The sequence below is a fragment of the Vespa crabro genome, chromosome 15 (genome assembly GCF_910589235.1).
Source record: "Vespa crabro chromosome 15, iyVesCrab1.2, whole genome shotgun sequence".
In the NCBI taxonomy this organism is placed as follows: Eukaryota; Metazoa; Arthropoda; class Insecta; order Hymenoptera; family Vespidae; genus Vespa; species Vespa crabro.
In genome coordinates this window covers 4,182,496-4,203,968 of record NC_060969.1, presented here as the reverse complement: position 1 = coordinate 4,203,968, position 21,473 = coordinate 4,182,496, and the positions used below count along the sequence as shown (strand labels likewise).

At 29.4% G+C, this 21,473-nt stretch overlaps 1 protein-coding gene and 1 long non-coding RNA gene across 10 annotated transcripts in view; one reads left to right on the top strand and one right to left on the bottom strand.

Annotated features, from left to right (window-relative positions):
* Positions 1 to 1,062: 1,062 nt before the first annotated feature.
* LOC124429509 (inositol-pentakisphosphate 2-kinase) overlaps positions 1,063 to 21,473 on the bottom strand; it is a 139,951-nt gene continuing 119,540 nt past the window's right edge. For all 7 annotated transcript variants that reach the window (XM_046974869.1, XM_046974875.1, XM_046974870.1 and 4 more), the window contains 5 exons: positions 18,061 to 18,310; positions 3,270 to 3,478; positions 2,747 to 3,175; positions 2,136 to 2,608; positions 1,063 to 2,037 (listed from right to left, as the gene is read on the bottom strand). In XM_046974869.1, coding sequence (XP_046830825.1) covers positions 1,839 to 2,037; positions 2,136 to 2,608; positions 2,747 to 3,175; positions 3,270 to 3,478; positions 18,061 to 18,310 — 1,560 coding nt within the window. In that variant the 3' untranslated portion in view covers positions 1,063 to 1,838. The remainder of the gene's footprint in view (positions 2,038 to 2,135; positions 2,609 to 2,746; positions 3,176 to 3,269; positions 3,479 to 18,060; positions 18,311 to 21,473) is intronic.
* Positions 5,696 to 14,968, top strand: LOC124429511. 3 transcript variants are annotated; one of them, XR_006943472.1, is made up of 5 exons: positions 5,696 to 6,016; positions 6,378 to 6,501; positions 7,044 to 7,123; positions 11,113 to 11,347; positions 14,732 to 14,968. It is a non-coding gene; the product is annotated as an uncharacterized LOC124429511 (long non-coding RNA). The 3 variants fall into 3 exon arrangements; XR_006943473.1 differs by lacking the exon at positions 14,732 to 14,968 and adding an exon at positions 13,611 to 14,378; XR_006943471.1 differs by lacking the exon at positions 14,732 to 14,968 and adding an exon at positions 13,708 to 14,378 and having other exon boundaries at positions 5,700 to 6,016.

The window sequence follows — 21,473 nt, the reverse complement described above, 5'->3', positions numbered from 1 at the left end:
GATTATACATATATATATATATATATATATATATGGATAAATTATTTAAACACAATAGGAATTTTGTTTCCGTTCTATTTGTGAATAAAGTGAAATAGGCGTGAGTATGAATGTCTGAAACAAGGAGATGGATTGTCGACGATGACATTAATTCCGTAATTAAGGTTTTCCTCTTTCTCACGTTCCCACTTTCTATATGAAGATACGAATAAATGCGACCGTTGGAATAATGTGACTTTAATAAGAGCATATGTATGTAGGATATCTTGTTGAATTATCACGTTCACTACGTCCGAATTTTCTTTTTCTTTTTGTCTTTCTTTTTATATAATTTTGTTCTTTTTTTTTTTTTTTCTTTTGTCTTATCACTGTTAATAATATCGATCGATCACTCTATCGTTGATTTAATATAATTCGTTAGGTTATGTCAATTATTCGTTTGAACGTTATTTTACGATTCGAATTAATTGTGTATTTTTTATACACGACGATGACACGTTTTTTTAAATCAAAAAAGATAATAATTTACATACGTAAATAGAATATGATTTATGAAATTTTCATGTAAAATTCCAATATTTAATTATAAGACTGAAGAAAAATGTTAACGTCGTTCTTAATAAAAGGGGTACATTGTTCTGCGCCTTCTTTTGTTTCGGTCCTGACGTTGCCTGACTTTCCCCACTTTTCAACCGTGCCATTCATAACTGTTGAACGGCCTTGCACCTTAGAGTCTATTGCTACGAAAATTCGATTACTTTATCATTGTCATGACAGATCATTATATAACATAGGGATAATATCAATGCGTTCATGGGTGGAATCAAAATGCATACGATAATGCATCGACATTTTATTCGTCTCAAAAAAAAAAAAAAAAAAAAAAGAAAAAAAGAAACGTGTTTACAACGTAATTCATTTGAAAATTATTTAAGAACAAACTTTTTTTTTTTAAATAATTCCACAGACGTCCATCTTGTATTATTTTTAAAACCAACTAAAAGGAAGATGCAGTTAAAAAACAGGAAAAAAAAAAAACAAACATAACCCCTATACAGAATATTTTAAATGATATTATATTTATAATTATTCTTGATTTATTTTTATAAAAAAGAAAAAAAAAAAAGAAATTTTTGTATACGAAAGAATACGATAATTATATCACTCGTATAACGGTGCTTTAGCTTAAATATTTCTACAATACGTCTTACTCGTGTTAAATTTTCCCGCTGGATGAATGACGTAATAATAAAACGATCAAAGCGCCACCAACATACGTAATCGATATACCGACACGACAATACTTGTTATCTTTGTGGTTAAGATTTGGATTAGCAATAAATTAATATAATTTATTGTTTCTTTTCGCATTTATGATTCTTATAAAATTCGTAGATAGAAATATGAATATGAGAAGAAATAATTTTTGTACTTTTCATTTGAAGTCATTAAGAAATTGCAAAAAGATTCAGACATTTAAAAAAGATTTCAGACATATCCTTTTGAATTTTGTACATACTTATCCATATTTTATAATATTTATATTATTTTAAATAATTCATGCTAATAATTTAGTCTCTTTGTTATGTTATTAATAATACTTTGCAATTATTATTATTATTATTATTAATCAATTAATGAAATAATAATTTGTCCCTTTGTGCAAATTATTCTATATAATAAAATATTCATATTATATAATGTAAATAAAATTATTTAAACTAGAATCATCAATTTAAGATTAATTACGTGATTGGATGAAAGACATAATTAAAATAATTAAGATAAACAATAAATAAAAAGAAAATTCAACATACTTAAATATTTATCTTGAATATTCATTGATGATCATTTAAAGATAATTCTTCTTTTAATACAGATATTACCGCATTAAGAATATCTATGTCTCTTTGACGATGCCTTTTAATACTATGCATACTTTTTGGATCCAAGTCGGTAACATTAACACTGGTAAGAAAACAAAGATCTTCAGATATTTTGATCACATATTCTTGTGGAACGGACAACAGTGCTTCCCTGGAGAAAAAAAAAAAAGAAAACATATAAACATATTACAAAATTAACATTGATTGAAATTAATATTCATATTCTAATGATATATAAACACAACTTACGGTTTTAATTGTCGAAAAGTTATTAATATTGAACAATCTCTTGCAGTACAAAATAAAAGATAATTTTGTAATGCTATTAGATCTTTATCATTTATGTTGCTTAATATTTTATCATTGTTATATTCGATATTATCATTATTACTTTTATCTATTAACTCATCGTTGTAATAAGAAATATTTTCCTTCCATTGATCTGTATTTTTAATTAACTCAATATTCTCTTTAATTTTAGAAGTTGTACTTGGCCAATTGTCAGCATGATTTCCATTGGTATCCTTGTGTTCTTCTTTCGTATAATTCCAAGAAGAATTTATTAAATGAGAGTATATGATCTCATCGTTTATCACTGTCGAATGTTTATCATAGATATCATAGATATGTTCTGTACCGACATATGGTAATCTTTGCATTGAAAGTATTCTTTCCAATATACAGTCCTTCGGTAGATCATTATTACTTTCACGTTTACATTCCTATAAAAAAAAAAAAACAACAAAAAAAAAAAGAAATTAAATAAATAATATTTCACTGAGAGATAATATTATGTCTACTTCATATAAATGAAAGAAGATATCAAAAAAAAAAAAAAAAAAGAAAAATGAAATTCATACTTCCTGTAAATGATAAAAAAGTTTTCTTGTTTTTGAAAGGAGTTCCTCATTGGTGTCACGAATAACTTCATTGTCACGTTCAGAAATATGATAAAAGCGATTACGTTCAAATTTAACTCGCATTAACTCTGAACGTTTACTCTGAGGATAAGAGTGCAATAATATAGCACAAATTAAATTGCTGAACAAATTTACAGTGATATCTTTTGTAGAAATATCAGCAATTTGATAAAAATCATTTAATACAGTTTCAAGATCATTCGTTGAAAATCCTTGATCGTAAACGATCGTTCCATCCTTGAAGATCTTCAAATTATTTTGAGGTGATCTTAACAAGCCTTTGATCGCTCCGTTCATACGTTCGACATCCCCTGAGAAAAGATCGAACGGGCAATAACTGCTTCTATCATTGATCATTTTCTCATTAAACTGAAATCAAAGAGAAATATCGTTCGATCGATTAGTAATGATCTATTGGAAAAGGAAAAATAATAATAAAAATAATTCCAATGATTTCTATTACCTTGTAATACTGTGCAAGGCAATACGGACACTTTTGCAATCGTTGTTCCTCTTTACGTTGATATCCCTGTTTAGGTTTTATTTCTACGGCAAACGTCGATTTACTTTTAAATAAATCATGATCGAGTTTGGCGAACATCGATGGAAGAAAAGTATAATCTGGCATTTTCATGGCATATATCTTGACTTTCTTCTTGTATTTCCTTTTTTCTGTAACAAATATCACAAATAGACGCTCATTATTATACACATTAATTATTATTATTATCATTATTATTATTATTAAATCTGTGATTTGTTTATTGTAATGTTTTATTAAACGCATAGATATTTTTTGTTATGTTGAAAAAAAAAAAAAAAAAAGAAAAAAAGAGAGAGAGAATATAATGAGGAAATGAAAGAGAAAAAGAAAACAAACAAACGAACGAACGAACAAACAAACAAACAAACAAACAAATGAAATTACATACCATAATTTTTGAAGATAAATATTTATTAATTTATGCACACAATGATAATTTACATGCACTGAATGAATGACTTGAAATCACCGGGAGTTACGAGAGCTCGTTGAATCGAAATAATCACTCATTATCTTTCTCTCTCTCTCTCTCTCTCTCTCTCTCTCTCTACTTTCCATTCCCATAAAGCGTCTCTAAGGATATAAGAAGGGGTGACTCATTAAAGTTACTCTAACGAGTAACCACTGCCTTTCACGCTGATTCTCGTTCGGTGAACAGTAAAAAAAGAAAAGAAAAACGTTTCACGGCAACGATGACGATGTCGATGCTCTCTCTCTCTCTCTCTCTCTCTCTCTCTCTCTCTCTTATTCTCTTTTTCTCTTTCTCTCTCACATACTCCTTTTACACCTTGGTTGCTATGCTGTTGTATCATGCGAAAAAAATGATTGCGAGAAAGTAACAAAACTAACCTAAAATTGTTCATTTGAATTTCGTTCTGTAAAAAAAGAAAGAAAAAAAAAAAAGAAAGAAAAAGAAAAAAGAAAAGAAATAGAAAAAAAACACACACACACACACACGAAAAAAATATCTCTAAATGAATTCCATTCGATATCCATAATAATAAAAAAAAAAAAGAAAAAAAAAAACAATTCAACGTTATTAATTATTCAATCTATTAAATAATCTATTCAATATCAAAGAAGAATTTAGTTGAACGATACAAATTATATGGAAAAAAAAACGAAAAGAAAAAAATAAAAAAACAGAAAAGTTATTTTTATAAAAGCACGTGTGTTTTCGTTTCGTCGATATTTCATAAAATTAAATCTTCGATATTCTTCCTCGTAAACGTATTTAAAATATTGAAATGTTGTAGAATAATTCGTAAATAAAAAAAAAAAAAAAAGAACAAGAACGAAAAAGAAAAGAAAAGAAAAAGAAAAAAGAAAAGAAAAGAAAGTTAGGAAGAAACGATAGGAAAAAGTATTGTCCCTTTATATTTCGTATTAACGCGTTTGCAGTTCTTTTTCGAGAAGATAATACATTTCCTACAAACCTATATTAAAATAAGAAATAGACTGGCCTCTTCCAAGAATGTATATATATATATACATATATATATGTAAATGTATTTATATAAGAAAATCATGTCTCGAGAAAATAGAACATGCATATATATATATATATACATACATATGTACAAAGTTTTTCTTTTTGGTCGTTTGTCGTCGGCCGAGCAGAGCTCGATTCCAAGTATTTCGTATGATTGTGTGTTGGAGAATGTCAGTGTGAACGCAGCGACGAGAGATTTTTTTTCTTCTTTTTTTTCCTCTTTTTTTTTTTGTCGGGTCGTCTACCTTGGCATTGAAAAAAACAGGTACTTACATACATAATTTCTAAGAAATTATATAGGTCACTGTGCCAATTTAATATAGGTCAGTAGTGTATATATATATACATATATATATATGTATCGAATACGTAAGTCAAAATCTTTTCGTTTTTTCTCCTCTCATAATATTCTAAGGCATTATTTTCCCGTTTAATATGTCGTTTTAAATTTCTTCTACGAATTAAATTAAAAATTATTTCTGTAAATTAATATAATAATTTTATTGAAAATATTATTATAGTAAAAGATATTACGAGGAAAGATATATATATATATATATATATATATATATATTTTTATGTTTAATCGATCGATTATTCATTTACTATTATTTTAGACGTCAAATATTAAAATTGAAGGATAAATTGTACGTAAGTAATTACTATGTGATACACATATACATCTTCGTCTAATTTACTCATTCGATTGAAAAATAATTATCTATTATATTGATTTCGATTAACAATATATTTCATGATTTTAATCCTTATAGATTTTATATTGTATCGTATATTTCTCAGTAATAAAAATAGTAAATTTATAATATATTGTTTGACGAACGATGTACTTAAGGTAACGTTATGCGCATGCGCGGCGCGAACTATTCAACAGTCGCGGAGTGGACAACATCGCCATGTTTGTTCGACTGACTACATCAGCTCGATACGGAATTTGTATCGTCCTCGTTAATTACAAGTAATTAGTATATTTTTTTTCTAACGTACAATTCTTCCTTATACATCGATCGATTCCTTGTAACGTGTATTTCTAACGTGCATTGCTCGCAAGTCGTGATAAAGTCGCATTTAGATGATATTCACGAAAATGAAATCAGCGTCTTCGAATTGTCCAGTAGCCGGTGTAATGGGAGAAAGGAGAGGAGGGAGATATTGGGTAATAACTTTTTTCCCCGAATTTTTAAAATTTGTATTACTGCATTTATCGATATTTCTTTCGCCTTTTTAACGACCCTCTAATTGATAATATTTTCATTTGTTAACGTGATCGATCATATTTCGTAATACATTCGATTTTCGTATATGCAAATATATATATATATATATATATATATATATATATATATATCGCTCTTGATTAAAAAATGTATTTTTATTTAATTAAAAATCATTGTCAATATTAATAATTCCAATCGATCAGATTTTTCATAACTTCAACGATCCTCTATATTTCATACTGCATGTTACTTTTTAATAATTGTTATTATATGAAATTAATATTTTCATTGACTCACTAGGTACCGGAAGTGACGTATCGGTGAACGAACTACGTAGTCCACTTTCGTATTTTGACCTGCTCGCCATTCTGGATACGCTGACAAGACTACAAGGACGGTGCTTCGTCGTTCCGCATAATTACAGGTAAATTAGCATATTATTTTTCTAACGTATACTTTATTCCGATATATCAATTGATAGCTGAACAAGTGATTTTCAAATGGCCGCGTTCTCAAGTCGGGACATTGTCACGTACAAAAGATATCGATGAAATATAAAATCGATATTTCGAAATACTCCCTTCTCCCTATCTCTCCTTACCATTTAACGGGGAGTTATTGCGTCATACATTTTCTTCAATTTTTTAGCTTTACTTTCACCAATATCGATATCCTTCTCTCTCATTTTTAATGATCAATAATTTTCTTGTAATAATTTTGATCGATTTTTATTCGATTTTCATATATACTCGTTTATACATACATACATACATACATACATACATACCTATATACATATATATATATACCAATAAAGAAAATATCCAAACTATATTATATACACAAAATGACTATTCTCTAGTACATATATATATATATGTATATATATGTATATATATGTAGTATATGTATACACATACATGCTTTTAATTTTATCCTGTAATAATATGATCCTATATTTTTCAGATTTCCAAGAATTGTACGCGAGACAGAACAGAAATACTAATTTCTTATATATACATACTTCTCCTTAGTCATACGTTCAGGTAAGTTCATTTTTTTTAATAACATAGAACGAGAATTAATAGAGAGAGAGAGAGAGAGAGAGAGAGAGAGAGAGAGAGAGAGAGAGAGAGAGAAAGAAAACATACGTATATATCATTCGTCATGTAAATAGACATTGGGCTGTGGATTTCTAAGAAATATATCTTTCAAGAACAAAACAAAAACAGTCGAGCGTTCGAACTCTCTCAAGGCTAAGAAAGAGATCTTCATTCATACACAGTCTTTCGACGAGTACAGATCTATCTACGTACCTATATATATATATAGATACCATACGTACGTACGAAAGCAACGATTAATATCATTTAAATTAAATATTTAATTTTACGAATATACTTTACATTATATACGTCAATAAATGTTTTATTAACTGTATATTATGGAAATAATTTCTTTACGAGATACAATTTCTTAGAGACGATAAATCGACGATATTGAAATCCATATTTTTATCGTGATACTTTCGTAGGATAACAACATTTTATATATATATATATATATATATTTTCATTTTTTTTTTTCTTTAGATTTTCGTCGCGTTCCTTAAAAGAAAAAAGAAAAGAAAAAAAAAAGAATCAATTATAATCGAAGAACGAAAGCAATTACGGAAATAGTTTTGAAGGAACAAAAATGGATATGCGTGCCGCCGCGAGAGAATCGTGCGACTTGGTTTTATTATGGTTCTGCGTTGCTCGTACCGTATATTCCATCAAAGAAAGAAAGAAAGAAAGAAAGAAAGAAGTTGAAAGTGGAAGGGAGAGAAAAGAGGGAATAAGAGAGGAAGGGGTATCGGGGGCGGGTTGGGGCTGAGGAGGAGGGAATGAGGGTAAGAGGTGGTAGAAGGGTGGGAGGAAAGAAAGGGTCTCTAGCGAGCCTTGCCCCGTTCGGAATCAGGTTCTTTCTTGTCACGGTACCTGACTCTCTTCGGGGGCCTTCCTCTACAGGTTCTCTTACACAATTCATGGACTTTGAACACGACACATTGTGTGTGTGTGTGTGTATGTGTGTGTGTGTGTGTGCGTATGCTTGTGCGCGCGCGCGTTCCTCCGAGCGTTTCTATTAACGTTAGACGGACGACACATCGTATTAGAACGGCCCATCATTACTTTTGAAAAGGAGTATGACGAATTTAACATCCGTGTAATCTAAATCCGTCTCAATGAAAATCTATTATTAACTAAATGAACAAAATTATTGTTGGCTTTTTCTTTTTTTTCTTTTTCTTTTTCTTTTTCTTTTTCTTTTTCTTTTTCTTTCTTTCTTTCTATTTTTTTTTTCTTTTCTTTTCGTTTTGTTTTATTTTGTTTTGCTTTCATTAAAGTTAATATACAATATTTCGTTAGATCTCACAGATTGCGTTCAGAATTGCGTTCACACTTTGTCTTTCGATCGTTTTAATAATAATAATAATAATGGAAAAAAAAAAAAGAAAAAGAGAAAAAAGATTTTATTTTGTTTTCGCGTCTTTCGATTCTATTCACAGATAATTACTCTAATAGAATCATTTTCTCTTGACTTTTTTCTAGTAGATATTATCGGAATATAATTCATTAGTTTTTCCTTTAAATTTTTGTTGATTTTATCGAAATTTCATTTACTTGATTTCTCCGAATATTTTAGATCCTATCGAAATTATTTTTATTGGTTTCTTTATATATTTTTTTTTCCTTTTTTTTCTTTCTTTCTTTCTTTCTTTCTTTTGTTAGATTTTATCAAAAATGTTTTATTAGTTTTTTCCTCTCTCTCTCTCTCTCTCTCTCTCTCTCTTTTTTGCTTAGATTAAGCGATATCAGTTTGTTTAAATTTCTTAAATCTCATTAAATTTAATTCATTAGTATCTTCGATTTTATCAAAATTACTTTATTAGTTTTTTCTTTCTTTTTTTCTTTCTTTTCTTTTTTTTTTTTTTTTTAAATTCCGATTAAGCTCGAATTAGATCGTATGAATTTTTCTTAACAACGTCAGAATAACTTTATTAAAATATTAATTTGGATTATTCTTGAAATTTTTCTCCTTGCAAAAAACAAAAACAAAAACAAAAACAAAAGAAGAAGAAGAAGAAGAAGAAGAAGAAGAAGAAGAAGATAAAAAGACCAGTTTATTTAAATATTTCTCAAGGAAAAGATTGGACTTTTTTTTTTTTATTTTTTTTCTATTTCTACCAACCTCATTTAATCCTTTATTGCGAACGAACGATCAAAGCGTATATCGCTTGTGTATCGTAAACAAAGAGTAACTTATCATCAAGGCATATTAATCTTGATTCAACAAGTTTCCTTTTTTTTTTTTCTTTTCTTTTCTTTTCTTTTTCGCTGATTATCAATCATTGATAATTGAACATGAAATTGAATCGTCGAGTTGAAGTATTAATTTTACTTTTTATTCGGATACGAGCGTTCCTTTCCATTTCAAAGTACTTCGGAGAAAGTGATAGAAAGAAAGATAGATTGATAGATAGATAGATAGATAGATAGATAGATAGATAGATAGATAGAGAAAGAGATAGAAAGAGAGAAAAAAGAAGAGAGGGGATATCAAGAGAAGAGGAGTTGGTAAAAAGGAAAGCGAAAACAGAGGGTTTGCCACTTGTTGCTAGAGAGCTTGTGGATTCTCAGTTCAAGGCGACGTAACACGAGTATTCCCGTTGTCTCTGACGACGAAGACGAAGACGACGATGACGCTGACGACAACGACGACGACGACGACGACGACGACGACGACGACAACGACAATATCGTCTTTGACGTCTCGGATACGCCTACTATCAACGTCGTCATATTTCGACTATCATTGGCTATACGTCAACGTTTAATTTTACAATATTTTCAAGGAAGTTTTAAACGTTAAGAAAATATATTTAAACTCTTCAACTTTTACAACTTATATATATACGTATATATATATATATATATATATACATAAGTACGTACATAAATAGATAAGTATATATGTAAGTATATAGATAGATACTATGGTGTAGATATTTATTAATGAACTTGTTTAATACGTCATACGTTTATGGATTAAAATTAGAAAGGTACGATTAAGAAAGGTTTAATAAAGAAGATATATTAAGACGAAGAAGGGATGGATTACTTTAATAATTATTATGAAAAATTATCAATGGTATTTTAATCGATCTGAATCGTATTTCATTTGATATTTATTTTCGTTCGAACGAATTTCTTAGAGAATAAATTATTTAGATTTTTTTTTTTTTTATAGATAATTTATAGAGCAAATCTGTAATTAATCGATGGAATGAATGTAATAATTCATTCGGGCATATTTATTTCCACGTTATATATATATTATTCGATTAATGCGAAATATTTGAATGATTAGATATTTATTTAATAGTAATGAGTGAAGAGAGAAATATAATATAAATCGATGGAACGAATGTACGATTAAATAACATTATGTGGATATAAAGACAAAAATTGTTGGATATAAATTTCAACGTAAAAAGAAAAAAAAAAAAGAAAAAAAAAAGTTATATAAACAAATTGATATAAGATTTTCTACCTATTGATATATATATATATATATATGTATGTATGTATCTACGTATGTATGTCAAGCATAAACGCATAACGTCGTTTTTCGTCGTTTTAGTTTGCGGCTCGACACATTCGAGGGTGGTTATTTGAAAGGAACAAAAAAAAGAAAAAAACACAATAAAGATAAAAAGAGTAGACAGAGGTCAGGTGGATATATGCTCGGTTGATTTCTAGGGTCTCTCTGGAATAATGTTTTAAAAAAACATAAAGAGATAGCCAATCGTAATTACTTTCGTTCGTTACGTATTATAATATATAATATATATATATATATATATATATATATATATATATATATATATATATATATACGTAATTACGTAGACGAATATGTACATTCGAATGAATAATAGGTTAGTTAATAAATATTATTGGGAGGAAATTGTGTTTAATAACTTTTTCTTTAGCTTTCAGAAGTTAAAAGAAGAGAATCGAATTCGTTTTATTAAACGAGAAATCAAGAAATACAGACAGACAGACAGACAGACAGAGAGAGAGAGAGAGAGAGAGAGAGAAATAGAGAAATAGAGAACATGTTAACAAAGCTCGTTAACGAGATAACGGCCTAAACTAGTGACAGATGCATGTACACGCATACGCACTTAGAAATGAACCGTATTAAGGATATAACATGAACGGAAGGTACGTAATTAAATTGCTTAATATGGTAAGGAAAAAAGAAAGAAAAGTTTTTTACCAAGTATGAAATAAAAAGAGAGAGAGAAAGGGAAAGAGATAACGATAGAATTTAAGGAACAATTTTTGCAATATCGCAATACCGAAGACGTAATGTTTTCCATGTAATGACAAAGTACAGTACACTTTTTCCTCGTTGCGGAACGACACTCGTAGCCGCAAGAAAGCAAACGCGGAAGCGTTGACCCTTTACGTGCATATAAGAGAGAGAAAGAAAGGAAGAGAGAGAGAGAGAGAGAGAGAGAAGAAGAGAGAGAAAGAGAGACCGGTTATGAAATTTGCTAGAGACGACGTTTCCTGTTTCTCGATTCTATCATTTTAACTTTTCAGAAAAAAAAAAACTAACGATCATTCGAGTAACGTGTCATTCGTTCTTAATTAATTTATTCTTATTTATCGACAAAATGATTGACTTATTATTTCCTTCTGTTTTTTCTTTTTGCCCCCTTTTCTTTTCCTTTTTTTCCCCCCCCCCCCACTTTTCTTTCTTTATATTTCATTTCTTTCCTTTTCCTTTCCTATTATTTTTTTTTTTCTTCCTTTTCATTGATTTGATTTAGAAAATAGGAAAACGTAGTTGTTATGCTTTAATTTTTTTTATTTCCCTTCCCCCTCTCATTCCATTCCCACCGAATAAACAATACGAACATAGTAAATGAATTTTGGTTTCTTTTTCTTTTCCCCGCGTTTCTTTTTTTTGGACAACCGTCTACCAACGATGATTCTCGAGCCTTTCCTCCTCTCTCTTCCCTCCCCGCCCCCTCCCTTATCCCCCAGAGCCTTTTTATTTCTTCTTGTTCGTCAAGAAAAGATTCGTGAGAAAAGAATCCAAGCGAACGAGACTTCGTCGCTTTCGTGGGCGTTTCTCATTGCTTCTTAGTGAGCAATGAGATAAGAAGAAAAAAAAAAAAAAAAGAAAGAAAAAAAAAAGAAATAAAAAGAAAAAGAAAAGAGTTTGCAATTCTCTCTCTCTCTCTCTCTCTCTCTCTCTCTCTGTCTGACTGTTTGTCCATCTGTTCGTTTCTCTTTCTCCTTTTCTTTCTTGCTGCTTGGTGTCTCCATGCGAAAATGCACCGTTACGTGACACTCGTTCCTTATGTATATATTACACACGTTGTGAACGTTCGAAACGGACTCAAGATAAAATTTTTATCATGAACGATAATAAAGTATCATCATCAGTTGTTTTTCCTTTTCTCTCTTTTTTCTTGTTTTCTTGTTTTCTTGTATTCTTGTTTTCTTTACTTTTAAATTTTATTTCATTTCTCGCTTTCTTCCTTTATTTCTCTTTTATTTTTTTTTCTCTTTTTTTTTTTTTTTTTTTTTTTTTTTTTTAATACTTTTTCCTTTTTTTCCTCTCCGTCAGCGAAAAAAATCAATAAACAATTTAGCAAAAGGGAGAGAGAGAGAGAGAGAGAGAGAGAGAGAGAGAGAGAGAGAGATAAGATGTTAAATTGAAATAAGAAAAAGAAGAACCAATGAAACCTTGCATCTCTCTTATTTTTTTTTTCTTCTTTACTTCTTTACTTTGTTTTCTCTCTTTTCTCCTTTTTTCCTTTATCCCTCTTTTTTTTTTTTTTTCACGCAGTCGAAAATAAACAATCAAGAGAAACAAATAAAATCTTTTTTTCTCTCTCTCTCTCTCTCTTTTCTTCTTCCCTTTCTTTTTTCTTTTTTTCGTAATAATTTTTTTCTCTTCCCCTCTTTCTTTTTTTTTTTTTTTTTTACCATCAAACGGACGAAGACATAGAATTAAGAAGAGAAACCAATAAAATGTTGCATAGTTTTTTTTTTTTTCTTCGTTCTTTCCTCTTCTTTCCTCTTTTTTTCTTTCTTTCTTTTTATCTTCTCATCCCCCTTCCCACCCCATCACACGCCCACCTTTTTTATTTGTCAGACGGACAAAGGCATAGTCTAGAGAGAGGAAAAAAATTTCGTACTCGTTTTGTTTCATTTTCTTTTCTTTTCCTTTCATTTCTTTTATTTATTTATTATTATTGTTTTTTTTTCTCCCCCCCCCTTTTTTACATTTTCGTCAGAACAGACGTGGATACAATTAAGAGAAATGGAATTTGTCATCGTAGTTTTGTACGATCATTTGATTTCGTCATCGGTCTAATAGAAAAATAATAGAGAAACAATTGATCTATGTAAATATTTTGAAAGTTAATGCGAGATAATGCGATATTGTTCTTTACGTCGGTTTCAGTTCAAAGAATCTCAGCGAATGTCTTCGGGTCATGACCCACGTGCGTAATGATCCAAACGGTATTCTCTATTTCTCTCTCTCTCTTCCTTACAATTAGAATGCACAGCAGAGAGAAGATTACGACCTCCTTTGAGCAAAGTTCATTTCGTCGGAGGAACCTTAAGAGGAACACAAGGAATCAGATGGAAAGAGGAAGATGGGGAAACGACACAGCAAATTTCCCAGGATAAAAAAAAAAAACAAATATCTTTCTCTTTCTTTCTCTCTCCCTTCTCTCTCTCTCTCTCTCTCTCTCTCTCTCTTTCTTCCTTTCTTTCTTTCTTTCTTTATCCTTCTTTTTTCTCTTCTTTTTTTTTCCCTTTCTTCTTTCCTCTTTTTCTTTCTCTTTTACCTTTCTTCCCTTGCAAACTTCGTTTTGTCCCTTACTAAAAATACGTGTCACGATTCAGAAGCATGGCATTCGGTATGCATGTTGTAAGTAAGAGAATTTCTTTCTCGTGTTAGAAGGACGTTTCCAAGAAGTCTTAGCAATATCTTTGCAAATAGAAACAATCGGCAAGAATAACTCTAACTTCTGGAATATCTTTTTTTTTTTTTACTTTTTTACTTTCTCCCATCTTTTATTTTTTCATTACTTATTTATTTATTTATTTTGTTGTTGTTGTTGTTGTTGTTGTTGTTGTCGTTGTAGTAAGAAACGATTCCTCTGGATTGGTTAATTTTTTTAGAAGAAGAAAAAAAGAAAATAAAAAAAAAGAAAAAAAAAAAGAAAAAAGAAAGATCAAGTTAAATTTTGAATCCAATTTGTTCATTCAATTGTAATCAATTAATCGTACTAAAAAAGTCAATTACAAAATCGACATTTTATATTCAGAGTTATATTGTATTTCAGTCTTTTCAATCGTCCCTCGAAATATCATAGATGTAATTTAAGAAATTTTCGTTTTTGATCATATTTCGAATTTTATTATACAGATTAAATTTAAGCTTTGTCTTTCTTACTTTCTTTCTTTCTTTTTTTTTAATCATTACATTATACCTATCTTTCTAATTTTTTATTTTAACAAAAGTAACACTTTTAAAAAGAAAAAATATCTTCGTTATCTCTTTCGTTCTCACAGGCATTAAAATTTTAGAAGAGCGCGTCTAGCGCGAGATAAGGTGTCTCAGATTCTATTGAACTCTACTTGAAATGGAGTCAAGTAACGTAGAGCGAGGAAGACGAACAAGATAAGAGGACATTATCCATTTAAATGACTTCGTCCGTTCGTCTCGTCTTACGTTTACCTTTGTATATTAAAGACGTAATACTTGTTTATAAAGAAATTAACGTCTATATAATAATTAATTACTTAATACTTGAGTGGATTTCATTTTCATTAAGCATTTAAAATAGAAAAAATATCCGATAATTTTCGTAGAAATTATTTTTCATTACAAAATCATTTTTATGATTTCTCTCTTTTTTATTATTTTTTTCTTTCTTTCTTTAATTACTTTTTCTTTAATTTTTCTTTTCCCTTTTTTTTTTTTTTTTTTTTTTTTAATACATACATTCACCCGTGCATAAGTTAAATACTCGTTTGAAATGATCGATAAACGTGTATTAAAAGTTTCAGACAATAAAATTGTTCGATCTAACGTAAGACGATAGATCGAAGTTCAAGTAGGCTGTGTGTGTGTGTGTGTGTGTGTGCAAAAAAGAAAACATTTCTTTCTCTTTCTCTCTTTCCCTCTGTCTATCAAAAATTTTCGATAATATCTTTCTTGATAATATCACATTACGATTTATAATTCATACATGATTGAACATTAGAAGTATTTTGTACTATGGTTAAACGAATAATAGAAAAAGAAGAGAATAAAGAAATCGTCATAAAGGGTGTCGTCCGAAAGGAAGCAACCGGTGTTCCATTCTCGAAAGAACATTAAACCAAAGGGAAGCAGATGGTCTTCGTAAAACTCGTAAAGACGAGTGGGAGTCGACGTAGTCGTTGTTTGTTCGTTCGTTCGTTTTCTTTGTTCGTTCCAAGACACATTCCGTGCATGCAAGGAAGCAGGTAGAACTGAAGGATATTGCAAAAGCTTTTTTCTATAAGAAAAAAAAAAAAAGAGAGAGAGAGAGAGAGAGAGAGAGGAAGGGAGGGAGGGAGGGAGGAAGAGAGTGCACTTTGAGCATACACAAAGATCATACCTTGCTTTTCATTGGCTTCGAAGTGAAAGAGAGATGGAAGGAAAGAGAGAGAGAGAGAGAGAGAGAGAGAGAGAGAGAGAGAGAGAGAGAGAGAGAGAGAGAGAGAGAGAAAGGAGGCTGATTTCGAGTAAAGGATCGAAGTTTATGTCCCCTTGGCAGCTGCCTACCGATCGTGATTAAAGAGTGGAGAGAAAAAAAAAAAAGGAAGAAAAAAGAAAAGTAAAGGAAGAGGAGGAGGAGTAGGAGGAAGAGAGGAGGTGTATAAGAAATACAAATTTCCACACGAAGAGAAAGTAGGAATGAAATCGAGAAAGTTTATCATAGATATCACGAACCAATTCTCTTCCATCGTTGAGTTTAGATCGGAAAGGTTGAAACTAATCGAGTACTCTTTGGTTGACCTAGATCGTCAATTCTAACACATATACACATACACACACACACACACATCCCACCATCATCATCGTCACCTTCGAAATCTTGATGCTTATTATATTAGTTTTATATTTCAAGTGGATCCAACAAATTTTCATCTCTTTTTAATCCATTTTCACGCTCGATTTTAATGAAACGTAACAGGAGGAAAGAGAGAGAGAAAGAGAGAGAGAGAGAGAGAGAGAAAGAGTGAGAGAGAGAAAGAATTTCTATTCGATACGAATAATTCGACTTTTAACAGGTTCACCTTTTAATTAAATTCTCTCTCTCTCTCTCTCTCTCTCTTTCTCTCTCTTTGTTGTTTTTTTCTATTACAAATCCTTTCAGTTCGAAATTGCTCGTTAAACGAAGATATTCCTATCAAATGATACAGATAGTTCATAAATCGAAAGAAAATCAAGATAAAAAAGAGAGAGAGAGAGAGAAAGAAATTATATAGATATCCGATATCAGATTGATGGAAACTATCAAAATATGATTATTTTCGAATATTATTATAAAAATTTTTTACTTAAAATTTCATTTCATGCTCTTTTTTTAAAGATATTCATACTTTTATTCTTTTTGTTTTCTTTTTTCTTTTTTCTCTCTCTCTCTTTTTTTTTTTTTTTTTTTAGATACATAATTTCATACACGTACACGAGTATGAAATAAGTCAGGGAAATTTTTTGTTCGTACGATACAATATGTACTTTTATATTTTTATTGTACGAACGCTTAAGTCTCCCACCATATATATATATATATATCATATCATACTTTATAAATGATCAATTTTATAAATTCCTTTTTATTTCTTTTTCTCCCCACTATATTTTTGTTTGTTTTCACCGATACATATGCGATATATTTTATTCTATTAATCGGGTAGTAGTAGATTTTCGTTTAGTGGCCGTGGACGTACAAAATTGATTTCGATTAAAAATAAAATGGTACAGATGGAGACAGGTAACTCTAAATAAATCAATGAATTGTAAAATGATATAAAATCGGGACGTATATTTTTTGTCTTTTCTTCTTTTTTTTTTTTTTTTTTTTTTTTTTTTTTTTTTCTTTTTTATAATACCATACGTGTCATCTTTGTATATGTGTGTATATGATCTATATTTGATTTATACATTTATCACGAGAGAAATGAAATCTTCGCTATCTTTCCTTTCGAATTAATGGATCTATATGTATATACATATATACTGGAATAATTGTCAGTAACTTTTATAGTACTATTAATAACATGAATTTCAGCTGAGCGTAAAATGGACGAATAATATCGAGAATTTCGGTCACGTACATACGTACCTAACCATTCTATCGTAAACGTTGAAATGTGAAAATTGATTTTGATTAATCAATATAAAAAAAAAAAAAAAAAAAAAGAAAAAAAAGAAAAAAACGAAACAAAAAAAAAATATAGTACGGACATAGACAAGAAACTATGAATGAATCAATGAATCATAAAGTGGAAGAATCGAAATGTATAATTCTTTTTCTATTTTCTCTCTTCTTTTTTTTTTTTTTTTCTTTTTTAAATAACAACGAGAAACAGATGGCGTTTGTTTTTCTCCTCTTGTACGTGCATTCATATTTATATTTTTGTCACGAGAGAAAATGGGGTACGTGAGGGGTACGTGAAATCTTTTTTTCTGAATTAACGTATTAATATATATATATATATATATATATATATATATATATATATATACATATATCAAAATAATTGTTAGAAATTATTAATATCATAGCGTGAATAAAAAGCATGAATAATTTCAATAAGTGTAATATTATTAAGTAATATTATGGATTAATAGAATGAATTTTTACCTGAACGAAATGGTCGAATAATTTCGAGAAGTTTGGTTATATCCTTTGCATCGTAACGAACGATCTCTGGTACACGTACGTAAGAACCCAAGTAACCGGAAACAACGTGCCTCACGAATTCCGCTTCTCGTTTTACGCGTATTTTCTCATCGTCGTTCCCATCGTTCTCGTCGTCGTCTTCGTCGTCGTCGTTGTTGTCCGACAAAGTCTCCCTTGGTAACGATTTCCGGAATCGGATTACCTTCTGTTCCTGAAACACCATAGATCTTAAAGGATACGAAAAAAAAATAGAACGAAGCATGGTACCTTAGGGATTAACTTCTGTTTAGGATTCTAAATTGAAATCATAATGAAAATCTCGAAATTATGAAGAACGAAGAAATTAGAAAAAATAAAAAGAAAAGAAGAAAAAGGAAAAAAAAAAAAAAAGAAAAAAAAAAAGAAAGAAAAGAAAAAACCAAAGGAAAAGGAAAACGAGACGAGTCTTTGATAAATTCAAGGCCGTATTTAGCGATGCGTAAAACAGGAAAATGCATCTTTTGCGTCGTGAACAATAAAGAATGCTAATCGAACAAAAATTCTTTCTTCTTACATCTTATCTCTTCTTCTCTTTTTCTCTCCCTCCCTCTTTCTCTCTCTCCTTCTCTCTCTCTCTCTCTCTCTCTCTCTCTCTCTCATTCTATTTTTATTTTTTTTTATTTCCTATTTCTTCATTTTTTATTTATTTATTTATTTTTTTTTTTTTTTCTTTTACATTGCACATTTAGCCTTACGTCGCTAATAACTCGCACGCAAGCAAACGATCGATACGACTGAGAACTAAAAAGAAAAAAAAGAAAAAAAAAAAAAAAAGAAAGAAAGAAAGAAAATAAATATATAATGTACAAGAAATAAAAAGATAAAGAAACGAAAAAAGAATAAAAATACGAGAGAAGAGAAAAGGACAGAAAAAAATTATCTCCGACGCAAACTTCTTCCAAAGAAGAATTATACGTTGATATATTATATATATGCATAAAATAAAAAAAAAAAGTCTAAAAAAAAAAAAAAAAAAAGAAAGAACAAAACTAATCAGTCCTCGCGACGGATGGTCTTAATTAATACGAAATTTTTAAATCAAACTTTAACTTTTTTTTCACTGTTACGTTCTCTCTGTCTCTTTCTCTCTCTTTCTCAATTTAATTTAAAAGATAGAAGTAAAGGGAGAAGGTGTAGGAGGGGATGGGGGATGCGGGGGAGGGAAGAAAAAAGGAATTATAAAATTCGATTATATAGTCGCAGCACGCGCAGGTTACAGTTGCTCTCTTAGGCTTTCAACTAAGTAAGAATATATATATATATATATATATCGTGTTCGTCGAAATGAACGGACCGGATAATTCCTTTCACTTCTCTCATTCAACTCGTTGGAAATAATATTTTACCTTGAATCTAACTATACGTATAATACATAAATAAACAAACTATATATACGTATAAAAAAAAAAAAAAAAAAAAAATCATATATATATATATATATATATATATATATATATGTATATAAAAAGTCGCATACGATGACATTTCGATGGAGTCAAACGCATTAACGCGATAACGATAACATTCTCATTTAACTATTATAAAAGTGGGAGGATGAATGGATTTTATTTGAATAATTCGAACTAGTTGATTGCATATAAATTTCCGTATATCTATATACGTACGTATATATATATATATAAGTTTGTTCGATGACAATAAGAAAAGGACTGAAAGATCTTTACATACTTGCCGTACGAGTTAATTATCAAGAAAATCTAAATCTATAGGTTGGATAATAAGTTTTATGGTTGTTCACGGCCCATCCCATTTAACCCGGTACAACCACCCCCGTCTCAGGTCCCTTCCTTCTCCCTCTCCCCCCTCCTCTCCCCTATCGATGGAAATATGTAGGTCGGGAGGCCGATGAAATATTGTTAGGTCATTGAAAAAAGAGAAACAGAGAGATAGAGATAAGGTCGATAATGCACGATCCTCGAGACTAACTTGCCTTGCCTCTTCAAGTACAATATAATATATATATGTATGTATGTATGTATGTATGTATGTATATACGTAAGTATGTGATTTTGCACGTAATGCATTAATCTGCATTTAACTTTGCTGGTATTCATCGTAGTCATCATCTTTCGTTATCGTCGAATCGATACGATCGTATCGTAATGCATCTTGACAACAGTTTCTTCTTCTTTTTTTTTTCTTTTTTTTTTTTTTTTTTTTTTTTTTTAAGCTAAAAGCATGGGATAAAATTAACGTCGAAGTTATATCTTATTGAAGATACATTACAGAGTGGAGGAGGACTTTTAATCGTTAAATATCAATAATTATTATTGATCATTATAGTTATACATACATACGTATCTACTTACATATGTATGTACGTATGTATATACATACGTGTAGGATATCGCATAGTTATATTTAAACAAAATTCCTCAAGGAATTCGTAAGAATAGGAAAATCATTGTATTTGAAATGATTCATGTCTAAGGTTATATCAAATCTTTATTTCTCGTAATATTTATTATATTATTTCAATTATTACTTTCGAATATTTATAGACAGATAAATAAACAGATAGAAAGATATTAAATTATTTACAAAACAAAACGACAATTATATTCTATTATTGTTTTATTATTTTAGATATAAATTGTATACACGTTGCAAAGAAAAGAAAAAAAAATATATATATATATACATATATAATATAGTAATATATGAATTAATAATGAAAATATAGTATTAAGATAAAATATAAATTTTTTTATACATATATTGTCGTTAATAATATATATATATATATATATGCGATAGAAAACTCGAGCTCGTCAAGAACTTGTAATACATAATTCGAGAAGTCATTTAATCGGTTTCATTGGAACGAATCGGCGATTGGGAACGAAAATTTGCGTGCCAATGAAAATTGAGTTATCACATGCGGTAAATATACATGTATTTATCTATATACATATATACATACATACATACATACATATATATATATATATATATATATATATATATATCGAAACGTGATCGTTCGAAACGTTAAAACGACACGTTTTGGTTTTCGATTATCGTCCTCAATGGGATTTATTATATTGCAATATTAAAAGATATATAAATTAATATGTAAAATATGTCATTAAAAGTAAAGCTATTATTATTATTATCATCACGTCATTATCATTATTATCATTATTATTATATATAATGTTTAATGTTTAATGTATAACTTACGTACATACACGCAAGGTCGGATGAATAAGTTCAAGGAAATAATTTGAAAAATTCGATAGATGCGACATTTAATCTAGGGATCTAGGAACGTTTAGGGACTTCTAAGGATTTTGTAATAAACGATTCAACTA